The 25,465-nt window shown below is 37.1% G+C and overlaps 1 protein-coding gene across 1 annotated transcript in view; it reads right to left on the bottom strand.

Annotated features, from left to right (window-relative positions):
• Positions 1–6,888: 6,888 nt before the first annotated feature.
• Positions 6,889–25,465, bottom strand: part of MTPN (myotrophin) — a 56,109-nt gene continuing 37,532 nt past the window's right edge. The window contains exon 4 of the mRNA XM_043966288.1: positions 6,889–10,135. Coding sequence (XP_043822223.1) covers positions 10,049–10,135 — 87 coding nt within the window. The 3' untranslated portion in view covers positions 6,889–10,048. The remainder of the gene's footprint in view (positions 10,136–25,465) is intronic.

Below are 25,465 nucleotides of genomic sequence, written 5' to 3'. Positions count from 1 at the left end.
CAGATAGGCATTATCCCCATTAGAAAACCAAGATTTAGAAAGGTTAGATGACATAACTCACCCAAGTTTACATACATAATAACTGAACTAGGATTCAAACCCAGACCTTCTTGAGCAAATCCAAGGTTCTTTCCACCATACTGAGCTCCATCAAGAATACAAAGAATAAGGGGGCAGCTAGGTGGCACAGTGGATAAAGCACTGGCCCTAGATTCAGGAGGACCTGAGTTCAAATCTGGCCTCAGACACTTGACACTTAGTAGCTGTGTGACCCTGGGCAAGTCACTTAACCCTCATTGCCCCACAAAACAAAACACAAAAACAAGAACAAACAAAAATAATATAAAGAATAAGGAAAGAATAGGCAAAACTAGGGTCTGTGAGGGATGTGAACAGGATATGTGGCATTTTGGGGGTTTCTATAAGGGGTGGGTAATCCTGTTTTCCATTTCACTTTCACACACACCACCCCTGAAAAATACATAAAGTTCTAGTCCTCTATGTGCATTTTCTTTTCCTCTGCCTTGCATCAGGACAGTTCAAGGCTCCTTTTCTCCACACGGGTCCATTAGGATAATCTAGTTAGGTGATTCTCAAGTCAAACCAACAGTGTTGGGATCTGTTGCTGGCTGTTGATTAGTAGTGGACTATAGGGAGGAGACATGTCATCCAAAGCTCTCCTATTGTTTGTTCCCTGCTAATGAGGTCACTGGCCAGGGGCCAGCCACTGGAGGACCCATTAAACATTGATTCTGGACTCCTATTACCATAAACTTCCCTTCCTTAGTTGCCTCCATTCATAAACTTTAAGGCTGAAAAATTGTTAAAAGGGCAGGGAAACAATTTTTTGTTGTTGTTATTGTTTATAACCATTCCTGTGGCTGATGACTTCACTGGGATTGCATCCCATTTCAACCTTAGACCTTTTCGTCTACCCAGCACAGTGCTCTGTACACAGTATACACTCAAGAAAGAATTACTGAATGATTCTTATGCCCTTTAACCTAGTCTGTCTCTAATTAGGAGGAAATAACCAGTCTTGGTGGGATGGGGAGAGTATGTGAGTGGGAAGTACTTTGACATTTGATAACAAATGTTATAACATTCTTTAAATAGGAGCAACTTTTTTTTTTTGAACCCACAGTATTTTCATCATGGAGTTAATGTGGTAAAAATGGAGTCAGTCAGCCAACAAGCATTATAAAGTGCCTACTATGTACCAGGGATTGTGCTAAGTGCCAGGAATAAAAAGAAAGGCAAAGAATAGTCCCTGCTCCTAAGAAGTTTACTATTTAATGGGGGGAGCAACATGTAAATAGCTATATATAGACAAGATACACACACACACACACACACATATATATACACACATATAAACTGGAACTAATCAGCAAAAAGTTGTAATTAGATTATAGCTAATTAAAAATAAGCATTTGTTGGGGGCAGCTAGATGGCGCAGTGGATAGAACACTGGCCCTGGAGTCAGGAGTACCAGAGTTCAAATCCGGCCTCAGACTCTTAACACTTATTAGCTGTGTGACCTTGGGCAAGTCACTTAACCCCAGCTGCCTCACTAAAAAAAAAAAAAAAGCATTTGTTATATATTTACTGAGTCCTGGCCACTGTGCTAGGTACACCATTGACTCATTCTACCACCTAAATAGGGAAGTTCAAAGTAAATTGGGGGAAAGCCCTATATTTAAAAGTAAGATGACTTGGGTCTGTCTGAGTTTCCTTGTATTTGTTATATTTGTACACATCGTGCTTCCCATCCCACTAGGGTGTAAATCCCTTGAAGACAAGGACAATTTTGTTCTTGTTCAGTTCAGTGCCTTATGCAGAGTAGACCCTTAACATTAGTTGAATTGAATTGGACTAGATGATCCCTAAGGTCTATTCTTGGTCTAACCTGAGATTCTGCAAACTGTCTGTTGTTGTTGTTAAGTTGGTCTCTCATTCTTGAATTGGACCATGTTATCGGGGTAATGTATTTACACCAGCCTCACTATTTCCTCTGGAGCCATCTGGATACAGTGGGAAGATATACATCAAGAGGACTGGAGATGGCCCCGGATGTTTTTAAGGCAATTAGGATTAAGTGACTTGCCCAGGGTCACAGAGCCAGTAAGTGTCTGAGGTGAGATTTGAATTTAGGTCCTCCCAACTTCAGGGTCAGTGCTCTATCCACTGTGCCACCTAGCTGCCCCTGTATATTGACCTATGTGTGGTTGTAGTGGGAGAGTGCTAGATTTAGAATAAGAGGACATGGGTACAAATCTGCCTCTGCCACCAAACTACTTGTAAAATCATGGGTGGGCAAACTGCTTAACTTCTCTGGGTTTCAGCATCCTTATTTGTAAAATAAGGTCCCTTCTTGCTTGAAATCTATGATCCCTATCTACCTATAACCCTTCCTCACCCATAGATCTAACGGGATATAAAACAAAAACAAAACACTACTCATTCATTCGTTCCCAGATAGTTTCTATTGCAGCATTCCTTAGATTTCCCCTCCCTTTTTATTTAAAAGATCAAAAGGTCATTGTTGAATGCCTATATGCAAAGAACAACAACGTTTCCATTTTCTTTGCTTTATTTGGGAAGTACGATGTGCAAGTAGACCCTGAAAGAACTCTATTCCCAGCAGTGTTGCCTTTTTTATGACTCATTATCAGACAATTTTGGGAATAGCACATTAAATAGCTGTGGACCAATGGCTGCTGATGAACACTGGGTGATATTATCGGCACTAGTACGGTTGATTTTGGATGTGTGATAACACACCTCATGTCTTGAGGGTATCATTCTCCAGGTCATTTGAAAAGATGCTAAATTTTATGGGGCATTTAAAACATTGACTTCTTCACCTTTTTTTTTTTTTTCTGGGAAAACACATCTGTGTGCTAAGCACAGGACCTCTGCATTGGTATTTGCCAGTCACCTTTGTATGTGTAAGTTTCTAAGTTCAGCATTATAGAGGCTGCTTATTGTGAGTGTGCACACACTTCCTTTTATGGAAAAATTTCTTCTAAGTTTTATTTTTCCAAACGAAATAATTGCTTTGAAATAAAATACTTGCTGCATTAAACCTTTGACCAGAAATGCTTCAGATTCAGATGGTATCATGTACATCTGTCCTTTTCTCAGTATTGTTAGAACACTGGTTGATGATCACACTCAGTGAATGACAGTTGTTGTCAGGTCAACTTTAAGGATTCAAAAGAACGTGCTGGGTTCAGTTTTTTTTGTTGTTGTTGTTTTTCTTTTTTTTAAAAGAATAGCTGTAGAACTCTAGGCTTCACTAAGATCAAACACAAAAGCAAATCTATTTAGTGATAGTGTCTGTCCTTAAAACCCAGTGAATGGGGGCAGCTAGGTGGTGCAGTGGATAAAGCACCGGCCCTGGATTCAGGAGGACCTGAGTTCAAATTCGGCCTCAGACGCTTGACACTTGCTAGTTGTGTGACTCTGGGCAAGTCACATAACCCTCACTGCCCTGCAAAAACAACAACAAACCAACAAAAAAAAGCAAACGAAACAAAACAAAAAACCAAACCCCAATGAACAGTTCAAAGCTACTTTTCTTCTAATGGTTTCTCTCTCTTTTTTTTTTTTTAGTGAGGCAATTGGGGTTAAGTGACTTGCCCAGGGTCACACAGCTAAGTAAGTGTTAAGTGTCTGAGGCCGGATTTGAACTCAGGTACTCCTGAAACCAGGGCCGGTGCTCTATCCACTGCGCCATCTAGCTGCCCCTCTTCTAATGGTTTCTCAACACCTTCAGTTACCTACTCATGTTTGACATAAACGCTTAATTGAGCAACTACTAAGCAACAAAATATACTGATTTAAATTTCACTTCTTTCTGTTTCTGCCATCTTCTTGTGGGGGGTCAGCTAGTGATCAATACAATGCTTGAATGATGGATTGGCAGTGGTCTGGGCTGTACAGTCAAAATCTTATTTTAACATATTTGACAGGACATTAAAAACTGCTTTCTTATATTCAGTTTTGTTTAAATGCTACAATGCTAAGGAACAGGGGTTATCACAGAAGAAGCACCAATTTGGATTTGCAATGAGAAGATGTAAGTTCTGACTCAGCCACTTACTGTATGACTAGACTTCTCTTAAGCGTTGGGATCTGTATCTGCAAAATAGGCTATGTACCTCACAGATTTATTATGAGAAGTGCTCCCTGGAACAAAGTATTGTTCAGAAGTGAGTAGTTCTGATAAGTGGACAGAGAGCAATATTATTTATATTCCTGGCACTTGGTTTTTCATTTATTCCAGTTAATGATTCCCAGCTCAGAAACTATCATTTTCATCTCTCTTCTGGCTTTACTAAATTCCAGTGAGGAATTTATTTTATAACAACTAAATGATTTTCTGGCATTTATCAAATAAATAAAAATTGGGTAGGGAAATAAGATTTTTTTATAATTAGAAAATTCAAACATACCGTTAATTTAACTTTAAACATAAGCAAAAGGGTATTACAAACAATGGGTAATATAAATCTGTAAATAGCACTTTTATAACAATTATAGGGTCACCAAGGTAGCGCAGTGGATAGAGTGCCAGGCCTGCAGTCAGGAAGACCCATCTTCTTGAGTTCAAATCCAGCCTCAAACACTCATTAGCTGTGTGAACCTGGGTAAGTTACTTAACTCTGCTTCTGTTTCCTTATCTGTAAAATGAGTTAGAGAAGGAAATGGCAAACCATTCTAGTATCTTTGCCAAGAAAACTCAAAATGGGGTCATGAAGAGTTGGATATGACTGAAATGACATAACAATTATGAATAACATTCAGCATAGATGTCTGCTTTGCTTATACTTTGGAGAGAATTTCAAGGTTTACAGATGATACACACACATTTACTAAGTTTTGATACAATGTTAAATTTTATTTTCAAAATTACTTTAAAACTTGCTTAGATCTGGGAATTTTCAGCTCTAGTAAAAGTGTTAGACTCACAAAAAGATCACAAATGATTTTTAGATATGGCTTCATAGTTTATAGACCTCAGCTTGTGGAAAAAATCTTTTTTTTTTTTTTTTTGGATTCATGCATTCAAAAAATGTTAGCTCTCCACTTATAGCTAGTCTTGGCTCTTCATGTTTAATTCTCACCCATCAAACACCAAAAAACTCACAGATAATTGTTACACTTTTGTTTCTGCTGAAGTACCTTTAATTCTTGAATGGTCCATTTCTTTTTTCCTTTTTTGTTTTGGTGGGGCAATGAGGGTTAAGTGACTTGCCCAGGGTCACACAGCTAGTAAGTGTCAAGTGTTTGAATAGTCCATTTCACTGCTAGAGGAAATAGCCTTTTCTTAATCTTCATCCTTTGACAATATCGATGACACTCTTCTGGAGTGATGTGAGGGGATAGGAGCGTATACTCTTCTGGTAGCAGGGTCAGAGAAGAAGAGGTGTATATTAGAGATGTTTTGAAGATTAAAACAACATGATGACAACAGATTAGATACGTGTGATAAGTTCAAGAAGGAGGCAAGGGTGGGGAAGCTAGGTGGCGCAGTGGATAAAGCACTGGTCCTGGATTCAGGAGGACCTGAGTTCAAATTCGGCCTCAGACACTTGACACTTAACTAGCTATGTGACCCTGGGAGAGTCACTTATCCCTCACTGACCTGCCCCCCTCCCCCAAAAGGGCAAAGGAAACAGTAGTAGCTAAACAGATATGAGGGGAGCTAGAAAGAGCATTGTCACAAAACTAGAGAGGAGAGCATGTCCTGTTTGGCTTTTGCAGCCCCTTTTCAGCGTCTCTTGACCTACTCTACAATCCAGAGACACTTGTTTTGGCTGTTCCTTGCCTGTCACATCATCTTCCAGTTCTGTTTTTTCACTTGCTGTCTCCCACACCTGGAGTGCTTTCCCCTCCTTGCCTCTGCCTCCCTTTTTCCTTCAAGAGTGCCCAAATCCTCCCTTCTGGATAAGGCCTCTGTTTCCTGTACTTCTGGTGCCTTCTCTTCCATACTGAAACTTTCCCCATTGTGGTTTTGATATACCGAGGGTCAGTATAAGAAATTAAAAAGTTCCATCAGTGCTTTGTGCTGATGGTTAGAAAATACCTTGCCAGCCACCCATTAAGGTGTTAAAGTTGTTTACATGCCACCTAATATGATATCTCTCATTTAGCCTCTTGATTAGGGGGTACATATGGGCATTTAAAGCACACTGCACACACTACTTAATGGTTATTTTAAAAATAATGTCTTTTGTTATATATGTAGTATGTTCAGTATTCTCAAATTTGTTCAATTAAAAAAATTTAATATTTATTTCATATTTTTGAAATTTATTTTTCATACAGTAATTTTACTTAACATTGACCTACATACAGTCTATGAGAAATACTTAACCCAACTGTTACAATAAGGAATTGTAAACACCCTATAAAACAAAAAAATTCAGACTTTTCTGATACAAAGGGAAGGTCAAAAATTTTTACTCAGATTTTCCAGATTGTGGGGGCGCTGTACCCTTAATCCCTGTGATGTGGAAGGGCTAACTGCATATATCTTGTATAGGCAGAGTTGTTAGCATGTTATCTCCCCATTAGGAATGTTAGCTTCTTGGAGCAGGGATTCTGTTTTTGCCTTTTATTTTTATCACCAGCTCTTAGCACAGTGCCTAGTACTGATGCAGAAGAATTCGACAAATCTATGCTGAATAAGTTACATTTTATTAGAAAAGGCTATTTTTATTTTAAAAATAAAAAACCCAGACTCCCCAATATGAGCTGTAAAAATTCTGATTAATGGAAGGTTCAAGTTAATCAAGGTTTTGCTGTACTTGCAGACATACAAAGGCAAGGTAGGTGAAAGGGACTTGGACAAAAAATAAAAGTGCAGATTTCTCTAACTGTAGCACAATTCAAGTTTATTCCATTTGTTCTTGCAACACAAAACTTAAAACACAGTATTATTTAGCATTCTGATGTTCATGAACTAGGATAATATGAGAAACCTAACTGTGTCAAAAGAATTACATTGTGGAAAAATGAACTCAGATCAAAATGCACAAAAGCACTAGTTTTTTTTTTTCCCATTACTGCTTAGAAAGATATGATTGTTCCTCCATTTACAAAATAGAATTAGGACAGCTTTATTTATTTTGCATGCAAAACACTGCAATTGCTTATGTGGGAGTGCACTCTCACCAGCTTCTTCTAATATACACTCATGCGGACAATATTGCATGTGAGAAGGTAGCAGCTCAATTTAATTTTCAAATGTAACTTAAAGTAGAGGGTGCAGAGGATGGAAAACTCAGTAAGTATTCATAGGTCTTTAATCACGGTTTGGGTGAAAACAATAAGGAATGAGTGGCCTACTTGTCAGCAGCTTCCACATACTAGAATTTAGGAAAGTGTGCTGTGCATAGAAGAAATATATGGGTGTGTAAGGAGGGACTGTCTGAATTTTCAAGTCCATAGCCATTTGTCTAAGGGTGGCGGTTGTAATTTGACACTTCTTCACTGATGTGCTGGTGTGAGGTAAAGGTAAGCCACCTATAAGTATTTACTTGAGACCAGAATAGAAAAACCAAAGAAAAAAAGCAAAAGCGAATGCAAGTTACCTTTCTGAGATGCTTAATTTTACTTTGAGTACAAAAATGTTAATATGATCTTTCATTGATGCATGTAGTGCAAAAAAGAAAAGACATAGTTTTAGCTTTTTTTTAAACCAAAAATATTAATAAGTTGTCGTCAATTTCTCTGCTAAAGTGGTTCAGAGATACATTATAAATAATGAAGTTAGTTAAAAAATACGAGAGAAAAGAAACCCCAAACCATCTTGGTTAGTATAGTTTATCCTACATCTGTTGTCTTTGCAAGGGAGCTCTTCACAATTATGGGGCTTGCTTACAAGATGGCAATGGGCAAAGTGGAAAGGCAAAACTGCCTTTACTGCATTACAAGAAACAGGATAACTTGTACAAAGCATCAACTAGATTTGTATACCACGATGACTGAGGAAAGCAGAAGGCCTGGGAAAGAATCCAGTAAACATTCTGCAATAGTCAACTACAATGAAACACTTGGAAAGGTAAGAGGAAAACTGTAAAGGAAAAGTTCTAAGCTTTTAAATAGCATTATGAAAATGGGGAAAAAAACTAAACCCAAACTCACACACACTGCACTACTTTAATGGAACCAAAATGGATAGATGCCCTACATTTTTATAGAGGTGTCTCCATTTCAGTTCAGTGATGTATGCCAGCCCTGATGAATAAGTTTTTATTAAATATAAAAAGGCTGTATTAAGACAGCAGAATTGTCCAAATATACTTGTCATTTTTATCAACTATTCAGTGATTGGCTTCTCAGAATAAGGGAAATCATGGGGTTGGACTGGTTGTAGAAGTGGAGGGCGGGGAGGACTCACTTAGAGAGGGAAGAGTCCTGAATAAAAAACCCATTACACTTAAGTAATCGGCAACTGTTTAACATAATTTGGTATTGGACAGGCTGGCTATTCTCAGTAATAATTTAACTCTCTGGAAGGATGCTGCACTATGTATAAAAATCTTCATTAATTGTTCCCATTCCCCAATCTGAATGCAAGGCCTTTTAAAAAATTTGAGGTACATTCAAAATTGTGTGACTTGGTTTAAAAAAAAAATCCAACATTTAGTAAACTAAACTTATCTGGATGTTTGTTTAGTGCATACTCCTGATTTTTGCCATTATTTAAATGCGAGATATTAAAATTAAGTATTCATATTTTATTTTGCCATAATGCTCAGGAAACAAATATTATGTGGTGTGTACAATATTTTCTTCAAGTTATAAAAACACTGTAATTGGATACTTATTCTAAATGTACAGAATGATTTTTAAAGTGTATCATACTCTATGTAATACATGATTTTAAAACAGAAGTTACAATGTATTATTCAAGTGGGTTGCCATATGTCCAGCAAAAACTTGAGAGATATTTGGTAACAAATCATGTTTGGGGAGGCTGGGTCAAATTAAATTTATTCAAATATTAAACCCTACCCCAGCACAGGACAATAAGTAATCTCATCCCGTAAGAATCAACACCCAGTATTGGGCTGAGGAAACTGTTCAAGTTATTTTCTTTGATTCTTCAAATAAAATTTATTTCAAAGAAAAATTTTCAAAAGAAATAAGTAGAAGAAAACCTTCAGTTACTAGGAAACTTATTTCCTTTTTCTATGATACTAACAAACTTATGGCTATGATTCTACTTTTAAATCCCCGCTCACTGCTAGAAGAGTTTGCAAGTGTTTCATACATAATACAAATTCTCAAACTAGAGGAGAAAATGAATATATTGGAATGCTATTTCTCCTTCAGATCCCCAAAGATTTTATAAATAAGACTGGTCAGTTTTACTTAAGGACACATGAAACCCACATGGAAAGGGAGGAGAAATTCAAAGTCCAGTCATCCAGCTACTTAAGGGGTGTGCCCCTCCTTATCTGAATTGAGCCTTTGTCTTAAATCAAAAGTTTACTGAGGAAAGATTTGGTCACCAACCATAGGGCAACACTCTTAACCAGGCCAGGAAATCCCCATTACAGTGCAATCTTAAGGCAGAGGGCTATAGCTAATTGCTTATCCTCAGCACCCTAAGTTACAACATAGTAGCCATCACTGCTTCCACAGTTAGGGCTACAAAGTATATAGAAGTAGGCCTTTATATGATCAGACCTTTCAACACAATCTAATTAATAAAACGAGTTAGGGAGCTGCACAGGTTGAATGTTAAACAGTATATTTTGTTTTTGCCCCTCAGGGCATGAACTGAATTTTATTAGAAACATGAGAGAGTGATGTGATCAGGCATCCCAATAAAGTCCTGATCATATGGATTTCCCCTCTCTAAAACTAGTTTTTCTGGTAGTCTGATTTATTATGAATTTCTCTCTCCCCTCACCTCTCTTAAAGTATTTAGCTGAAGAAGCTGGCAGATAGAGAGTGACAGACAGACAGGCAGCAGTGTGAGGCCATGGGAGAGGCATTCTTCCATATTTATCAGTTCGTCCAGCCATCACTGAAGAAGAGCTTTGATTGCCTGGTTGTCCGTGGCTTCAAAAGCAGTTAGTCCATCTGGGCCTTTCACAGTTTTATCAGCACCCTGAAAAAGAGATAAAAAGAGAGTGAAGAATTGTAGTGAAGAAAGGTAAAGCTGTTACAACAAGGTTACTTAGTTTAGCTGAATGTTTTAATTGAGAATTAAAAATTCCTTTAATTGTCTTTCATTCTAATTTCCTCATCTACAAAATGAAGAATTGAATAAGATGACTTCTGAGGCACCTTCAAGGTCAAAATATATGATCTCATTAAGATATTATAGTTGTAAGATAATTCTTAAGAAGAGACCATCAGTAAAAAGGAGTCTAGGTATCAAAACAGGTTAGGAGAAGGTCATGGGAGAGATGGGAGAGAACAATTTTCTTATCTATCAGTCAAATATTTTGACAATGTAGGTTACAGAGGAAACTAGCACTTGGCAAAGATGCTAGCTACAAATAGCTTTTTTTTACTTGGTATGCAGTACATCATATTTTATACACAATCTCTTCACAAAGCAGCTATAATTAACAGGAGAAAAATATGATTTACTTTTACAAGGGAAAAAGTTATAAGAATCAGTTATTTATAGCTTTCTCTTTTTTAAGACTGGAAAGTGATACTGCATATAATACATAATGAACACACATTAAAGGCACAGCAAGTATATAAAACTAAGGATGATATATGATATTGCTTACTTGCTTGATAAAAATATGGGCTTAAATATTACATTATAGGAATATTGTCTCCTCCATCCTAGTTCTCTGATTGGACCACCCACACTACTCTAAAAAATCTAAGTTGAGTGAAAAATTTTGTGAAGTGCTGCCACATGGCCAATAATCTGTGGTAATGCTGAGATGTCATTGGGGCTGGGTAGTCTTAGGAGATAGGTATGCACATGAACACAAACAGATCTCGTCTCCATGAAGTAGATTTGTTTAACTTGCCCTGATTCACAGGTAACACTTGAAACCTTGGGGGCCCTATAACAATGCTCTCATCATTCTGGTTCTCTGAATATGGCCACTCAGCCCAGAGTTCTTGTTCATGGGCCCTTCCACATCAGATGCTCCCCATGCTCCCCTTCACTCTACTCCTATTTCCCTCTTAATCATTGTAACGGGCTTCATTGTGTGTAAACTCTTTTATTTACTAAATTGTTTACCGTTTCCCTAAACTCCCTGCCCTAAGTTGGAGGTTTTTGACTTGGATTCTGTGTACCTTTTCCAAAATATTTTGATGAGTATATTTCAAAATGTTTACTTTGTACATTATTTTATCTATTTATAGCATTATTTCGATAGGTTTCTTTAGACTGCCAAAGGGGTTAGGGATCTCTGACAGAAAAAAGGTTAGAACTTATCCCCCAATTGTAATCTATCTCACTGAAGACACTTCACTGCTTCCTTCTCTTTCCAGTCTCTTATTACCGTGCCATCTCACCATAAGATACCCATTTCTATTTCGAGAAGGTAGCATGGGTTCAATGGAGGCAGTGCTGGATTTGTTATTATAACACCTCCATTTTAATCACATTTTTTTTTTGGGGGGGGGGTTTGCAATGAGGGTCAAGTCACTTGCCCAGGGTCACACAGCCCTCCTGAATCAGGGCTGGTGCTTTATCCACTGCGCCACCTACCTGCCTCCAATCACAGCTTTACCATCGGGAAGTTCTCCAGTTTCTCTGGGCCTCCATTTCAGATTTGTGAAATGAGAGCATTGAACAAGAAAGTCCCTTCAACTCTCAATCTATGATCCTGTAATTCTTCCTGGATGACTTCAGCACAGGTGTTCTATCTAGTCTTCCTTTCTTTGTCAGCCCCCATAATGTCATCAACAGCTTAATTTAGATTACCCTCTAAATCTGTGGTCTCCAAACTTTTTTGTTTGACACCTATTAGTAAACTATTTTTTTAAAGTATACATCCCTAATATGCATGTATTTATTTATAAATTATATACTTATGACTGTACCATTAATTATGTACATTGTAAAATTACACAAAAATGACATAAAGATGTGATGAAAAGTGAAACATGTGATCCTTGATAAAAGGGAGTCACTTAAGTTTACTGATCAGGTATGCCTACTATCAGACCTGTACTTCAGGTCCCCAGGTAACTGTTAAATTATAATTTCTCTGTGAGGTAGGGAAAGCTAGGGCCAAGCAGAGGCTACAGTGGGGGAATGTTAAGGGCTATGAGTAGGTAAGAATAGCACGCAAGTCTATTTTCTCATGCCTTGGCTGATTATACACTCTGCTTGTCAGGTGTACATAGCCCCCCCGGATCTCTACTTGGAAACCACTGTTCTAGACTCTTAGAACTCACACCTTAGTGTTCTAACTTAATAAAGTTTTAGAGCTGCAAGAGTCCCTAGAGATTATCTAACCCAACCTTCTCATTTCACAAATGAGAAAAGTGAGGCTCAGGACGGATAAAAAGATTTCTCCAAGTAAGATCCAAGTAAGTGGAAGATCTTGGATTTGACCCTCATGTCCTTTGACTCCAAATCTTTATCCATTAACTTGGCATTTGTCTTGCCCCAAACTTACTTACCTGTCATCTCTCCTACTCCCTCTGAAAAGTCCATCAAATCTATCTCACAGGGATTGTTAGCTTTTCCTTACTACAATGGGCTCCCTCTTTATCTTATACATTAAGGTCAACTACTTCATGCTATCCTCCCAAATCACCCTGGGTCCTCTGACCTTTAGGAACCCTGTCATTTCAACCCATGATCTTGCACTGCCCAACATCATGCTCGCCCACAGGATCCACAGGATCTCCAGACTTTTTTTTTTTTAATAACTTCATTTCAACATAGCATAGCTGCTATATCTTATTCTTTCTACCCTCATTTCAAGTCAATCCAGTTGTCTTAAATAGCAACTGTGTTGTTCTGGGCCACCAACACTCCCTGGTGCAAAAGAACAGACAGATTTCATGGTAGAGCTAAAAGGGCCTCAGAGGTCATCTAGTCTAAAAATCTTATTTTACAGGTAAGGAAATGGGGCCTGAAAGGATAAATGATGTGTCCAAAGTAACATAAATTGGGAAATGGCTAAGCTGGGATGGTGAGGCCAGTCCCCCCTTGATGCCAGAACCAGAGTCTATTTCTTATGACTCTCATTCTACTCACTCACTACTCACATTTCCAGTTCATTACACTCGAGAGAAATCTTACATTTACACAAGAACCCTTCCTCCTATCCCCCATCTTATTGTTTGATCTTCATAAAAAGTCTCTTCCTTTTCTCTTATCCACCCCTATCTTGTTATATTCATAAGCCTAAAAGTTAAGTCTAAAAGTAGTGCCAGTGATACATCTGGCACATACATTAAGGAAAATCATAGGGTTTTGAATAGAAATAACTAGAAATACTATTGCAATCAACCATTCAAGTAATAGAAAGTAAACATAAGTTCTCATATAATGGGGACTTCACAAGTCCATCTGCTTTCCCGTTCTCTAACTGAATTTGCTTTTCAAGTATCAGCATTCAATATAAAATGGTTTATTCAAATGTATTATTGTCATGTTTAATGACCAGTACCAGTATGCAAATGTATCACTTTCTATTTTTAAAATAAAAAATACACAGTATTTTAGCAACATTAAGGATTAAAAGACTTTTAATAGTCTATCTATAATTTGTCATAGACCTCCTTAGGCAATAAGATGAAGCCTTGAACACTTCTCAAATAATGTTTTTAATAATTGAAGGAATATGCTAAATTCCAGTTAGAGGTTTAATGAAAATAATTATGGAATTCCCCCCCCAATCCAAGTTCATGGATCTCAGGTTAAGAACACTTCATCTATAATGAAAGCACATCAAGCTTCTAACCACAATGATTATTATAGGATCAGAGCCTAGATTAAAGTATTTGTTGTACTAAGAATTCACTGTAGCCAGAAAACCGTACATTATTACCATGTTACAAATGCATAGGAGAGGAGGAAGCATTGGGTCTTTACCTTTGGTTTTTTAAAATTCATTTAAAATTAAATATAAAATGAGGGAAAAAATTTCCATGTACACAGCAGAACATGAAAGGAATTCAATATAAAACAATGACTTTCTATTTCATGAAAACCTATGTAATAAATCCTACAGTTATGTCTTCACAGCTACCAGCTTTTCTGGGCTTCCTTCTAGTTTTTCTTTTCCTTCTCTGCTGCCTTACTTTTCTTTTATCTCCCCCCTAGAAGACTGCAATTAAAGAGAATATATATAAGGACCATACAATGCATATTTGTATTTGTCAGTTCTTTCTCTGGAGGTGAAATCTTCCTTCATAGGTCAAAGTCTTTCCATGTTTTTCTGAAATCAATTAGCTCATCATTTTCTTGTATTACAGCAGTATTTTGGCACAATCATATCCTATCTGAGATATTGCTGCCCCTAGGGCTTATTGTCCTATTATTCAGCAGAGTCAGCCTGGAGTCGTTTGCACTTCACTCAGGCCAAACCTCTATCCCTGGAGGTCTGGTTCTCAAGCTGCCTTAGAAGGACAGCTGCTCTACCCTGGCTTTTGCTTATTTCTGCTGTTCTGTCTTCCTGTGGAGGAAATTTGGAGAGCCTGAGTCTTTAGACCTATCCTGCCATCGCCTTCTTTCTAAGACTTCCCACATGGGAAAGCCTGTTATTCTGACAGCTCTGATCAGCGAATTCCAGCATTTCCTATTATTGTACATATGGCAAGGTTTCTGCAATAAAGAACTTTGTGGAGGTGGCAGGAGCTGTCCAAGGTAAAGACAAGGTGGGAGAAGCACATCAGATTTCAAATACTAGAAGAAAAGTTACTCTACTCATCACTTAATCTGTTAGTTTAATAATGGTTGGGCATGTGTACCCGGGTACCAAAAGGGATACTAAAAGAAACATAAAATCATTACTTCTGCTCTTAGGGAACCAAAAATCTACTTGGGGAAATAAGATGCATATGTAAGAAACTACTAAAAAATAAACTTAAGGTGGCTTAGGCAAGTCCTTTACTCACTTAGTAATATTGGAAAAAATGTACACTTAAATCTCACTCCCTCAAACAGAAAGATAAAGTGGAAGAAGAGACCAAGGGGCTAAGATATTACTTGTTTTGAAAATGTTTTGATATATCATGCCCAATGCATGTTAAAAACAATCCTTGTTTGAGCTATTTAAAAATCAAAGTAGTAAACTAATTACTCAATGAAGATAAATGAAAGAGATTTAAGTGTTAAGATCTGGGTATCAGGAAATATTTTTGATATTATGGGAAGGAAAATAGTTTACTGAATATAAAACAGGTAAGTCCCGGAAAATTTTGTTAGCCTTGTATGAGGGGAAGATTTATAACCAATTAAGTATTATTACCATCATATGTAATCAACATAAACATCATATCATTAACATCATATGTAATCTAACATAAAATGGAATGCTTCCTTTCACTCTAGTCCTTTTCAGCTTAAATATTTTTTTCAAAGATGATAGATATTACTTATTTTTGAATGAAACCAGTAGCCCAGGTAAAAATTACAGTTTCCTGAGGGAACAGTAATTGTTGGTTCCAATAGTTGTTCAGCCTTAAACTTGTAGAACAGAAATACGGAAGTAAAATATTAAAAGGTAAGCATAAATTAAAGATAAAAAGCTAAAGCCTTTGGGAGATTAATAGCCTGGCCTCACTTTCTCTAATAGTCTAGGCAATGTGAATAGAAATTTTCTGGAAAAAAAAAATGATAGCACCAACATTTCCACTTTAAATTAAGAAATATGAAAAAGTTATGCGTGGCAGGCTTCTGGTATAAAATGTATTAATTTCTGAGATCCAGGAATAGAAAGGAGGAAGCTTCATGTGCTCTATGCTATTACCTGTTATTTACTTACCATGGCTTTAAAAAATCCTGACCATGACTTATGCTTCCTCCACCTAGAATGTTCTACCCTCAGCTTCCACTAGTTGAAATCCTACCCATCTTTCAAGGCCCTGCTCAAATGCTACCAACTCCAAGAAGCCTTTTGGATTCCTTTCAAGCAGACACAATTTCCTCATTCTCTGAACAGCGCTTTGTACCTTTGTTGTGGAACTTACCATATTCTACACTATTATAATTTATTTATACATGTCATTTCCCTTACTAGGTTTTATTTTGTAGAGGTCAGGAATTTTTAGTCACTTGTGTTCTCCCTATAGTTTTTTGGTTTTTTTTTGCTGAGGCAATTGGGGTTAAGTGACTTGCCCAGGGTCACACAGCTAGTTAAGTATATCCACTGCGCCACCTAGTTGCCCCTGTTCTCCCTATAGTACCTAGCATATGGCCTGGAAGGCTTGAATACTTCAAAGTTCTAGGATTTTGTTAGTATAAGTGGGCAATGCCCTCAACTGAAAGAGTATAATTTAATCTCTACGATTTAAGAGATGGTCTTCCCAGAGTTGTTGTAGCATAACATTCCATCACCTTAGAGCCAACCTCATGGTAAAACTTTCTAGAATTTAACTTGGCTGGTATTCACACAAGATATATACAGTTTCCATCTATGCCACTATACGAGAAGTCTTGATCTGTTGACATAACTTGAAAAGTAGGATCATTTCTACGCTACAATAAGGCATTAAAAAGGGACTTGAACAGAATAGGTACTTTATAGAATACATTTTCAATCATATTTTTCCAGCATGAACAAATGATAGAAACTGTATTCTCTTCAAGTCACATAATATATAAGTTCATTTAACTTAACAGAAGTTAAGTCAAAACTTCAATGGAAATAACCTCCCGGTTCTTCATCTGTAAAATTAGTGGGATGATTTCTAAGATTCTTTCCTGCTTTATTCTATGATTTAAAATGATTCCATGATTAAAGACAAATACTACAAATGAAATGTCCCAAGGTATGACAAGACAAACCTATGACGTCCTGTAACAAATACGCAAAGTTGAACAAAATAAGCTCTTGCATTGGTCATGTAAAACAAAAAACAAAAAGTCTTGCCCTGCACCCTGAGTCAATCACCTCTCCTACCAGAAGGTGAGAATCACACTTCAACATAATATCCTCATGGTACTCTGGAATCATGGTTAATCGTTTTGTTGATTAGATGACTAGGGAGGCATCTGTATCAATGAATTCCACTGGTTTTATTTTTCTCTTTAAAAAAATACTATTTGTACTATGGGAAGGGTCTTGGGTAGGGGGAAGGATACATGGGACACTATGATATTTTTATCAGAAAATATTATAAAAACAAAAAAAACTGCCGTGCTACCATATCGCATTAGTTAGTAGCTTGCTGGTGACATCACTAAAGACAAAGGCCTTTTAAGGGATATAACTTTCTTCAGAGAAAGCTGTTCAAAGAATTGGTGCAGTATGTCAACCCTGCCCCCCCCCCCCAGCCAATATCAGTGTAAGAAATGAATTAATAAAACATACCCATGAAATTTGTGGAATAACCTAATCTTATACTATACTGACTTGAAACTTATGACTCTTCGAAATAGGAATTTTATCTACTAAGATGGGCTTTATGAGTACATGATATTATATTATACTTATCATGATATGCAAGAGGTAGTATGGGTTAGTGTAAGAATACTAAATGAAGTCAGGGGAATCTAGTTTGTCTTGACTACTATTAAGGCAAATCATTTAGTTTTTCATTTGTGAAATGGCTGAGTTGTATTAGATGATTTAACTTAAAATTTTATTTTTACTCTAAAATTCTACAGTTCAAACATAGAAGACTGCTAGCAATATTTCTTTTTACCCATGATCTCAGTTGCCTGAGTATGATCATTAGCCAAGTTATACTTGTTCTTCCACATCAGCAAAGTAAGCAAAAAAAAAGACAACAAGTATTTTCCTTTTACAATGACGATACTATTTACTATTTTTGACTGGGAGTTGTCTTAATATGCAATTGTCAACTATTGCTAAAAGTAGCAGCTTATCATTAATTATACCTGATTATATGCAAATTGAAATCCTCATACTTTGTCCAGTTTTCTCTATTACTTGATCAAACTTAAATAATCCTTATTAAAAATTTTATTTCATTAAACTTTTCTGGTATCTATTTTCCAGTCAAATCATTCTGGTGGGCCAATCAGGTATAAATATTAAAGTTAAAATATTACAAGTGCATACTTAGTTCTTTAATGGACCTGTGTAACGATTGGAATGACGCCACCTGCTGGATACTTACTGTAGAAGAGTTCTGCCCATGAAGCGAAGGTCTTTGAGGGCAAGACCAGGAGTCTTTTCTTTGGCGGGGAGGAAGTGACGCAGACTAGTGGGAGGAGGAAGGAAGAGACTGGCGCTCAGTCTGGCTCTCTTTCCTCTGGACTCTGGCGGAGAAGGGAGCTAGAAATGCGCTCTCCCTTTAATAGATAGGAATCTAGACCTTTCTCTCTCTCTTTACCAAATTCTTATTCTCCTTAATAAATGCTTAAAAGTCTAACTCTTGCTAATTTATTGGCGACCACTCATTAAATATTTTAGACAGACTAGCTAGAATTTTAGCCCTTAACACCTGCCATAACATTTTTTCAGGCTAAAATACTATATTTCAAATAATACAAAACAGAATTTCAGGGTCTTAATCAACCTGTAAAAACCTCACTTAAGACAACAGATATGAAAGAGTTTTGGTTTCTGATGTAATTGGCTTTTCAACTTTCACCAGTGCACTGAAAATATGTGGTTAGTAAATCAAGAAAACAAATTTTATATTTATTAAATTAGCTGGTATTATGTATTGTCCATATTGTTTCCATCAGTACAGGTGGGTGTTAGTATTTTCTTTTTGGTCATTTAAAAGATGAAGCCGTCCTTGTTTGAACGTTACTTACTGAAGGAGTTCTTTCCCTCAAATATTCATCAAACAATTTGTGTGGATCTCTTCTGTGCCCCTACCACACTTCACACTGTCACACTTCTTTGTGTATATGTCACATGTACTTAGGAGACTAAAAGCTCCTAAGGGCATGCATGGTCTGCTGTTCTTCATCAACTCACACAGCATATTGTACTAGCAGAGATTTAGAGATATACTGGTTTGCATTTAAACACAGTACCATTAAAAATCTTTAATTCACATGTCTTCCATGATTCACAATATGATATGAACTATTTATAATGTCTATATTAGAGTTTCTTTAAGGGATTTTAGGTTACTAAGAACACATACCATATAAAAATAGATAAATATTAAAGCAAATTTGAGTTTGCTGAATGAAAGTTCATCCTTTTAAACCATGACACTATAATTTATAGTCCATAATTTAGGATGCTGGAGGCAAACATTTAAATATTTATAATGTTATAGATCATAAGACAGGTTTATAATCTTATAAATTCTCTTATTCTATGTTGTTTACAGAATAACAATATGATTTATAAGTTATGCCCAGTATTACAAAGCTTGGTAATGTTTGGTTAATCCTCATTATTGTACAATATTAAAATTATAGAAATTAGATTAAGATGGGGATGAATTCAAGATGCATGTTAAAATAAATGAGCTTCTGAACCTAAAAAAGTTCTGATGCTAATCATTTAAGAGAACTTTATGTTCAAATTACACTGTGCTACAAAATCCAATAACAAAAGCTATTGCTTCATCTAACATTAAATGAAGCACAGGTATTTGAGTTTTTAATCAGAGTAAAGTTGAGAGCAATGAATTGTCACAGTTCTATATAGGAGGGCTCGTTAGAATGTAGCACTCAATAATTAAAACTTTCACTAAATGCCAAAAGTGGTACAGTGAATACAATGTCCAGCCTGGAGTCAGAAACACCTAAATTCAAATCTGGCCTCGGACACTTGCTAGCTGTGTGTGATTCTGGACAAGTCATTTAATCTGTATCTTGGTATTCAACTGTAAAATAGGCATCTACCTCCAAAGGTTGTTGTGAAAAACAAATGCATACTCAAAAATGAAATGATAGGACATACTGAACTTGCTTCACTTTATAAGAATGATAATTGGTTCCCTCATATAGCAAGGTTGTTATTCTGAACATCATAAACACCAACACAAATATTTCCATATACAAAGAACAAAAAAGGGAGGACTGTAAATGAAGCTGTGAAGCTCTAATACATACAATTTGCTTTTTAAAGGTATATGATAAATTCAACATTTCAAATTTGAAGAAATTCCAATTTCCAAGTTGTCTTGTTTTTTATATCTCTCTTCTTTTGTTTTCTTCTAATAAAATGCTCCAATGAGATTCTTTTCTTTCTGGCATCCCTATCACTAGCTCCTCCTGGTTTTCGCTGATGCTCCCAAACAAATCTCCCCAAACCTTTCTGTGTAACAAACAAGAAGAGTCATGTAAAACAAATCCACATCTTGATTGTGTCTGAAATTCCATGTCTCATTTGGAACATTCAGTCCATTACCTCTACACCAAAAAGTACTGCTTCAAAGTATTTTTTATACATACGGGCCTTTTCATCATTTGATCTTTTTGGAGTCTATGCTTAGTGATGGTATTGCTGGGTCAAGGGTATGTACTGTTAGTGGGGTTTTGGATATAGTTCCGAATTGCTTTCTAGAATGGCTAGACTAATTCATAGCTCCAATAACAGCACATTAATGCAGGGCTTCTTAAACAACCCCTTTTTGCCAGAGATATTTTTAAGTGACCCCAAGTACACAGGTATATATAATAGGTATACAAATCAAACTTTTACTGCAAAATGTTTTGCCACCCCATATTCTGTTATATGATCCCATATGGGGTCGTGACCCACAGTTTAAGAAGCTTTCACTAATGTGCCTGTTTTCTGTAGTCCTTCTAGCAATGATAATTTTCCAGTTTTGTCATCTTTAGGTGTGAGGTACATCAGTGTTAATTTGCATGTATTTTGTCACTCATGTTTTGGACCATTTCCCCCTACATTATTGCTGCTCTTTGAAATTTCCCCCTATCTGGAGAACTTCCTGTTCATGGGGAATGACTATAGTTCCTACATAACTGAATGAGTTCATATATCTAGACATCAGAAAAATTTGTTGTAAAGATTTCCCCTCTAGGTAACAGGTTCACTTCAAATCTTAATTGTATTGATTGTGCAAAAGCTTTTCAATTTTATGTAAGCGGCATATTATGTTTAAGTTCTGGGTGCCATGTTTTAGGAAGGACACTAATAAACTTGAAATTACCAAATTAGATTGATCGATTAGAAATGAAACTAGAAGCTATAATAAAAGAACTTGCTGAAGAAACTGAAGATGTTTAGCATGGAGAAGAGAAGACTTAGTAAGGACATGATAGATATCTGAAGGGCCGTCATATAGAACAGATATTAAACTTGTTCTTTTTTTGGCTCCAGAAAGAACAGTGGAAAAAAAGCTAGAGAAACAAATTTAGGTTCAAGGGAGGAAAAAGAGAAATGGACTACCCGTAAAAGTAATGGCTTCCTCCTCCTTAGAGATCTTTAAGTGATGGTTGAACATGTTGTAAAAAGGCACCCCGCCCCCCCCCAAGAAAAACAAACAAAACAAACAAACAAAAAGGCATCCCGTTCAGATATTTGAATCCCACACAGAGATTCTGTGAAATACATTTTAGCTGCAGATATTTCCACATTCAATTTGGCTTATTTCTCTGGTAAGAGCACTAGATTTGGAGGAAAATGACCTTTGCTCAGGTACTGGCTATGCTTAATAGTTTTATGATATCTTGGGCATCACAAACATTTCTGGAGCCTCAGTTACTGAAGCTAAATAATAGAAATGGCAGTACCCTACCTCATAAGGTTATCATAGAGATCTAATGAAATAATGTAAGTTATGCTGACTAAAGTTTATATAAATGCTGCATTTTCTTACTATTGTCTTGTACTTTATATTCTTTTGCTATTTTAGCCACTCCACTTGGGTAGTCATGTGTCAGCACGAGGTAGGCATATGATTTCACATAAGCAGCTGCACTTTAAATACTTGTACTTTTTTGAAATTGTGCTTTTGTGGAATTCACGTTACAGCAGCTAACACATTATGTGTCGGTCACTATGCTAAGTGCTTTATAATTATTATTTCACTTGATCTTCACAAGCAAATCTGGGAGGTAGGTACTGTTATTCTCCTCATTTTACAACTGAGGAAGCAAGGCAGACAACTGACTTGCCAAGGGCCACACAGCCAGTAAGTGTCTGAGTATGGATTTGAACTCATGTCTTCCTGATTCTAGACCTAATGCTCTATTCATTGAGACATGAAAAATCCATTAGTTGTAATTCTACTAACTTACAAATTTCTCCTCATAACTTTGGTTTCCTTCCAAACTAATGAAACAGGAGTTGAGCTACAATCCAGCAGGTAAAAGTTTTCTATAAGAACACAATTTCTCAGTGACCTGGCTAACAAAACTTCCATGGTGGTATTAGAAGGGGCAAATGCAATAGTAAGTTAATCTTTGAAGTAATTCAATTTTGACAAATCTGACCTCAAATTTACTCTATCAATTTCAAAAAGGTCAAACTCTAACATTTTTCCCTTTTAAAATAAATAGCCTTAGGTTTACAGCCACCGTTTTCAGCAAAATGGGATGTTCTCTGAATGTCAGCTACTAGAGCTTGGCTAGGAAAAAAAAATCAAGGTAGAGAAATTTCACTAAAGGAAAGGCAATGAGCATAAATAATAATCATTTTAAAAAGAACTGGTACATAACAATGAAGGATTATAGATTAACATTAGTACTCTGTAGATATGTTTCACAGAGTATGTTAATAGGTTATATAATGTGGGAGCTTCTCAGGGAGGCTCAAAACTTTACACCATATGCCACTGTGCAAATGAATGTCAAGTTAACTCAGGTCAGAGGAAGGAAAAGGGACACCATCTGGCCTGGTATTTGCTCAAATCAGGTCCATGGCTAGTTTTTGGCTGCTCGTGTTGACCTGAAAGTCTAGAGTCCATGAGCAGTCAATTCCATCTTGGAGTATCAACTCCAATGTATCTTGACAAATTAATTTAGTCATGGGCTGACATCAGAGATTTATGGGGCTCAGAAGGCAGCTTTTCTTTCTCCTGTTTTGAACCAAGGGGCAGCTAGGTGGTGCAGTAGAGTGCCAGGCCTGAAGGCAAGAAAATACCTCCCCCCTTTTGGGGGGGGGCCAATGAGGGTTAAGTGACTTGCCCAGGGTCACACAGCTAGTAAGTGCCAAGTGTCTGAGGCCAGATTTGAACTCAGGCCCTTCTGAATCCAGGGCTGGTGCTCTATCCACTGCGCCACCTAGTTGCCCCTTATTGAAAGATAATCTCACTATATCATAGATTTTGGATGTGAAAACCCAGAGAGAAAATAAGTAATCCTTACCCTGTGTGAAAACAAGAGATGTGATTTAGGATTGAAGGCTTCCTTTTACTGAACAAATTAGTCCTGCAACCCCGAGGCTCCATTGATTTGGAGGTTCATACATAGGATTATAGATTTATAGCTAGCCAGAAGGGATCTTAGAGGTTATCACATGTCCTAGCATGAAGGAAGGCAAGATATGGTTTTTGCCATCACACTTAAAATAAACAAGTGTTGCTTTTCCTAGGTGAGAGGCAAGTTAAGAATAAGGAAGACAGTTTTGGCTGCTGGGAGAAACCATTGCTCTTGGGGGCAAGGGTCTCATTGTGGTTTCCACTTTCAAAAAGCAGAACTCAGGGGGCAGCTAGGTGGTGCAGTGGATAGAGCACTGGCCCTGGATTCAGGAGTACCTGAGTTCAAATCCAGCCTCAGACACTTGACACTAGCTATGTGACCCTGGGCAAGTCACTTAACCCCAACTGCCTCACAAAACAAAAAGAAAAAAAACAAAACAAAACCAAAAAGCAGAACTCAGGCTGACTGGAGTAAAGAGAGGGCAGATAGGAGTATTCTCCCTTCATTCATAGTGAACCTAGGTAATTTCCCAACAGACTTTGGAAGTCCCTGGTAAACAAAGTTGAAAGAGGGCAGAGGTATAGGCTTCACTATCCTGCCAAAGGCTACTATGACACAAGAAAGTTTAAAACTCTTGACCCTTAAGAATGGGGCTAAGTCCCTCCCACATAAATACTTATGAGGAAAAAGGACTAAGAACTTAAGAATAACATGAGACGGGGCAGCTAGGTGGCACAGTGGATAGAGCACTGGCCTTGGATTCAGGAGGACCTGAGTTCAAATCCGGCCTCAGACACTTGACACTTACTAGCTGTGTGACCCTGGGCAAGTCACTTAACCCTCATTGCCCCGCCCCCCCCCAAAAAAAGAATAACATGAGATGTCTTCCAACTAAGGAGAGATACTGTATTTGGCATGGCAGAGATTTAGTAACAAAAGGGACCTTCAGTCCAACCATCTATGTGACTAGTCTCAAAGTCTACACTTAAATCCATATTTTCCTCATTTTGAATAGAAAGCTCAGGGGCAGCTAGGTGGCGCAGTGGATAAAGCACCGGCCCTGGATTCAGGAGTACCTGAGTTCAAATCCGGCCTCAGACACTTGACACTTACTAGCTGTGTGACCCTGGGCAAGTCACTTAACCCCCATTGCCCTGCTTAATAAAAAAAATAAAATAAAATAAAAATAAAAAATAAAAATGAATAGAAAGCTCAGTGGGATATACATGAGGGAAAAGATTGGTAATGAGCAAAGCAGCTGGGGGAGACAAAAATGACCAAATGAAAAAAATCTCTTTCTTTCTTTCTCTCTCTGCATGTTCAGGGTCACAAAGAGGAAAATGGCATGGGTAAAAAAAGAGGGCAGAGTTACATGTTACTACTATTGCCTTTGGAGTAGCTATGTGGTATAGTGGATGGAGAACCTGGAGTCAGGAAGACCTAAGTTCAATTACAGCAAATACAGATACTTACTAGCTGTATGACCCTGGGCAAGTCACTTAACCCTGTTTGCTTCGGTTTCCTCATCTGTAAAATGAGCTGAAGAAGGAAACGGCAAGCCACTCCAGTATCTTTGCCAAGAAAACCACAAATGGGGCCGTGAAGAATTGGATGTGACTGAACAACAACAATGAACTATTTCCTCTAATGTATACAGAACTACAAACCAATAGTGAATTGATCTTGGAAATTATGTTTTAGATAGGAAAAAGCTAATCTTAATGAAACAGCTTTACACAAAAGCATAACCAAATACAAAATTCTAGGGGGTAAGACAGGTTTGTTTTTCAATTTCTCATTATTTCTATTTAAAATATGAAGTATCTATGTGATTCCCTTTTTTGAATGAATGGGGTAGCCTTATAACCTCATCTTTTCATCATATATGCTCTGATGGAAGGTAATCAGAGAAGAATAATTCTTCGGGAATTGAACTGAAAGACTAATAGCAAAGAGAAGGAAATCTAAATTTAGCATTCATACACTATTTCAGTTAGGCACTAGTAACAG

The sequence above is a fragment of the Dromiciops gliroides genome, chromosome 5 (assembly GCF_019393635.1).
Source record: "Dromiciops gliroides isolate mDroGli1 chromosome 5, mDroGli1.pri, whole genome shotgun sequence".
NCBI classification, from domain to species: domain Eukaryota; kingdom Metazoa; phylum Chordata; class Mammalia; order Microbiotheria; family Microbiotheriidae; genus Dromiciops; species Dromiciops gliroides.
Note: the sequence above shows the minus strand (reverse complement) of the source record. Positions and strands in the feature narration are given on the sequence as shown.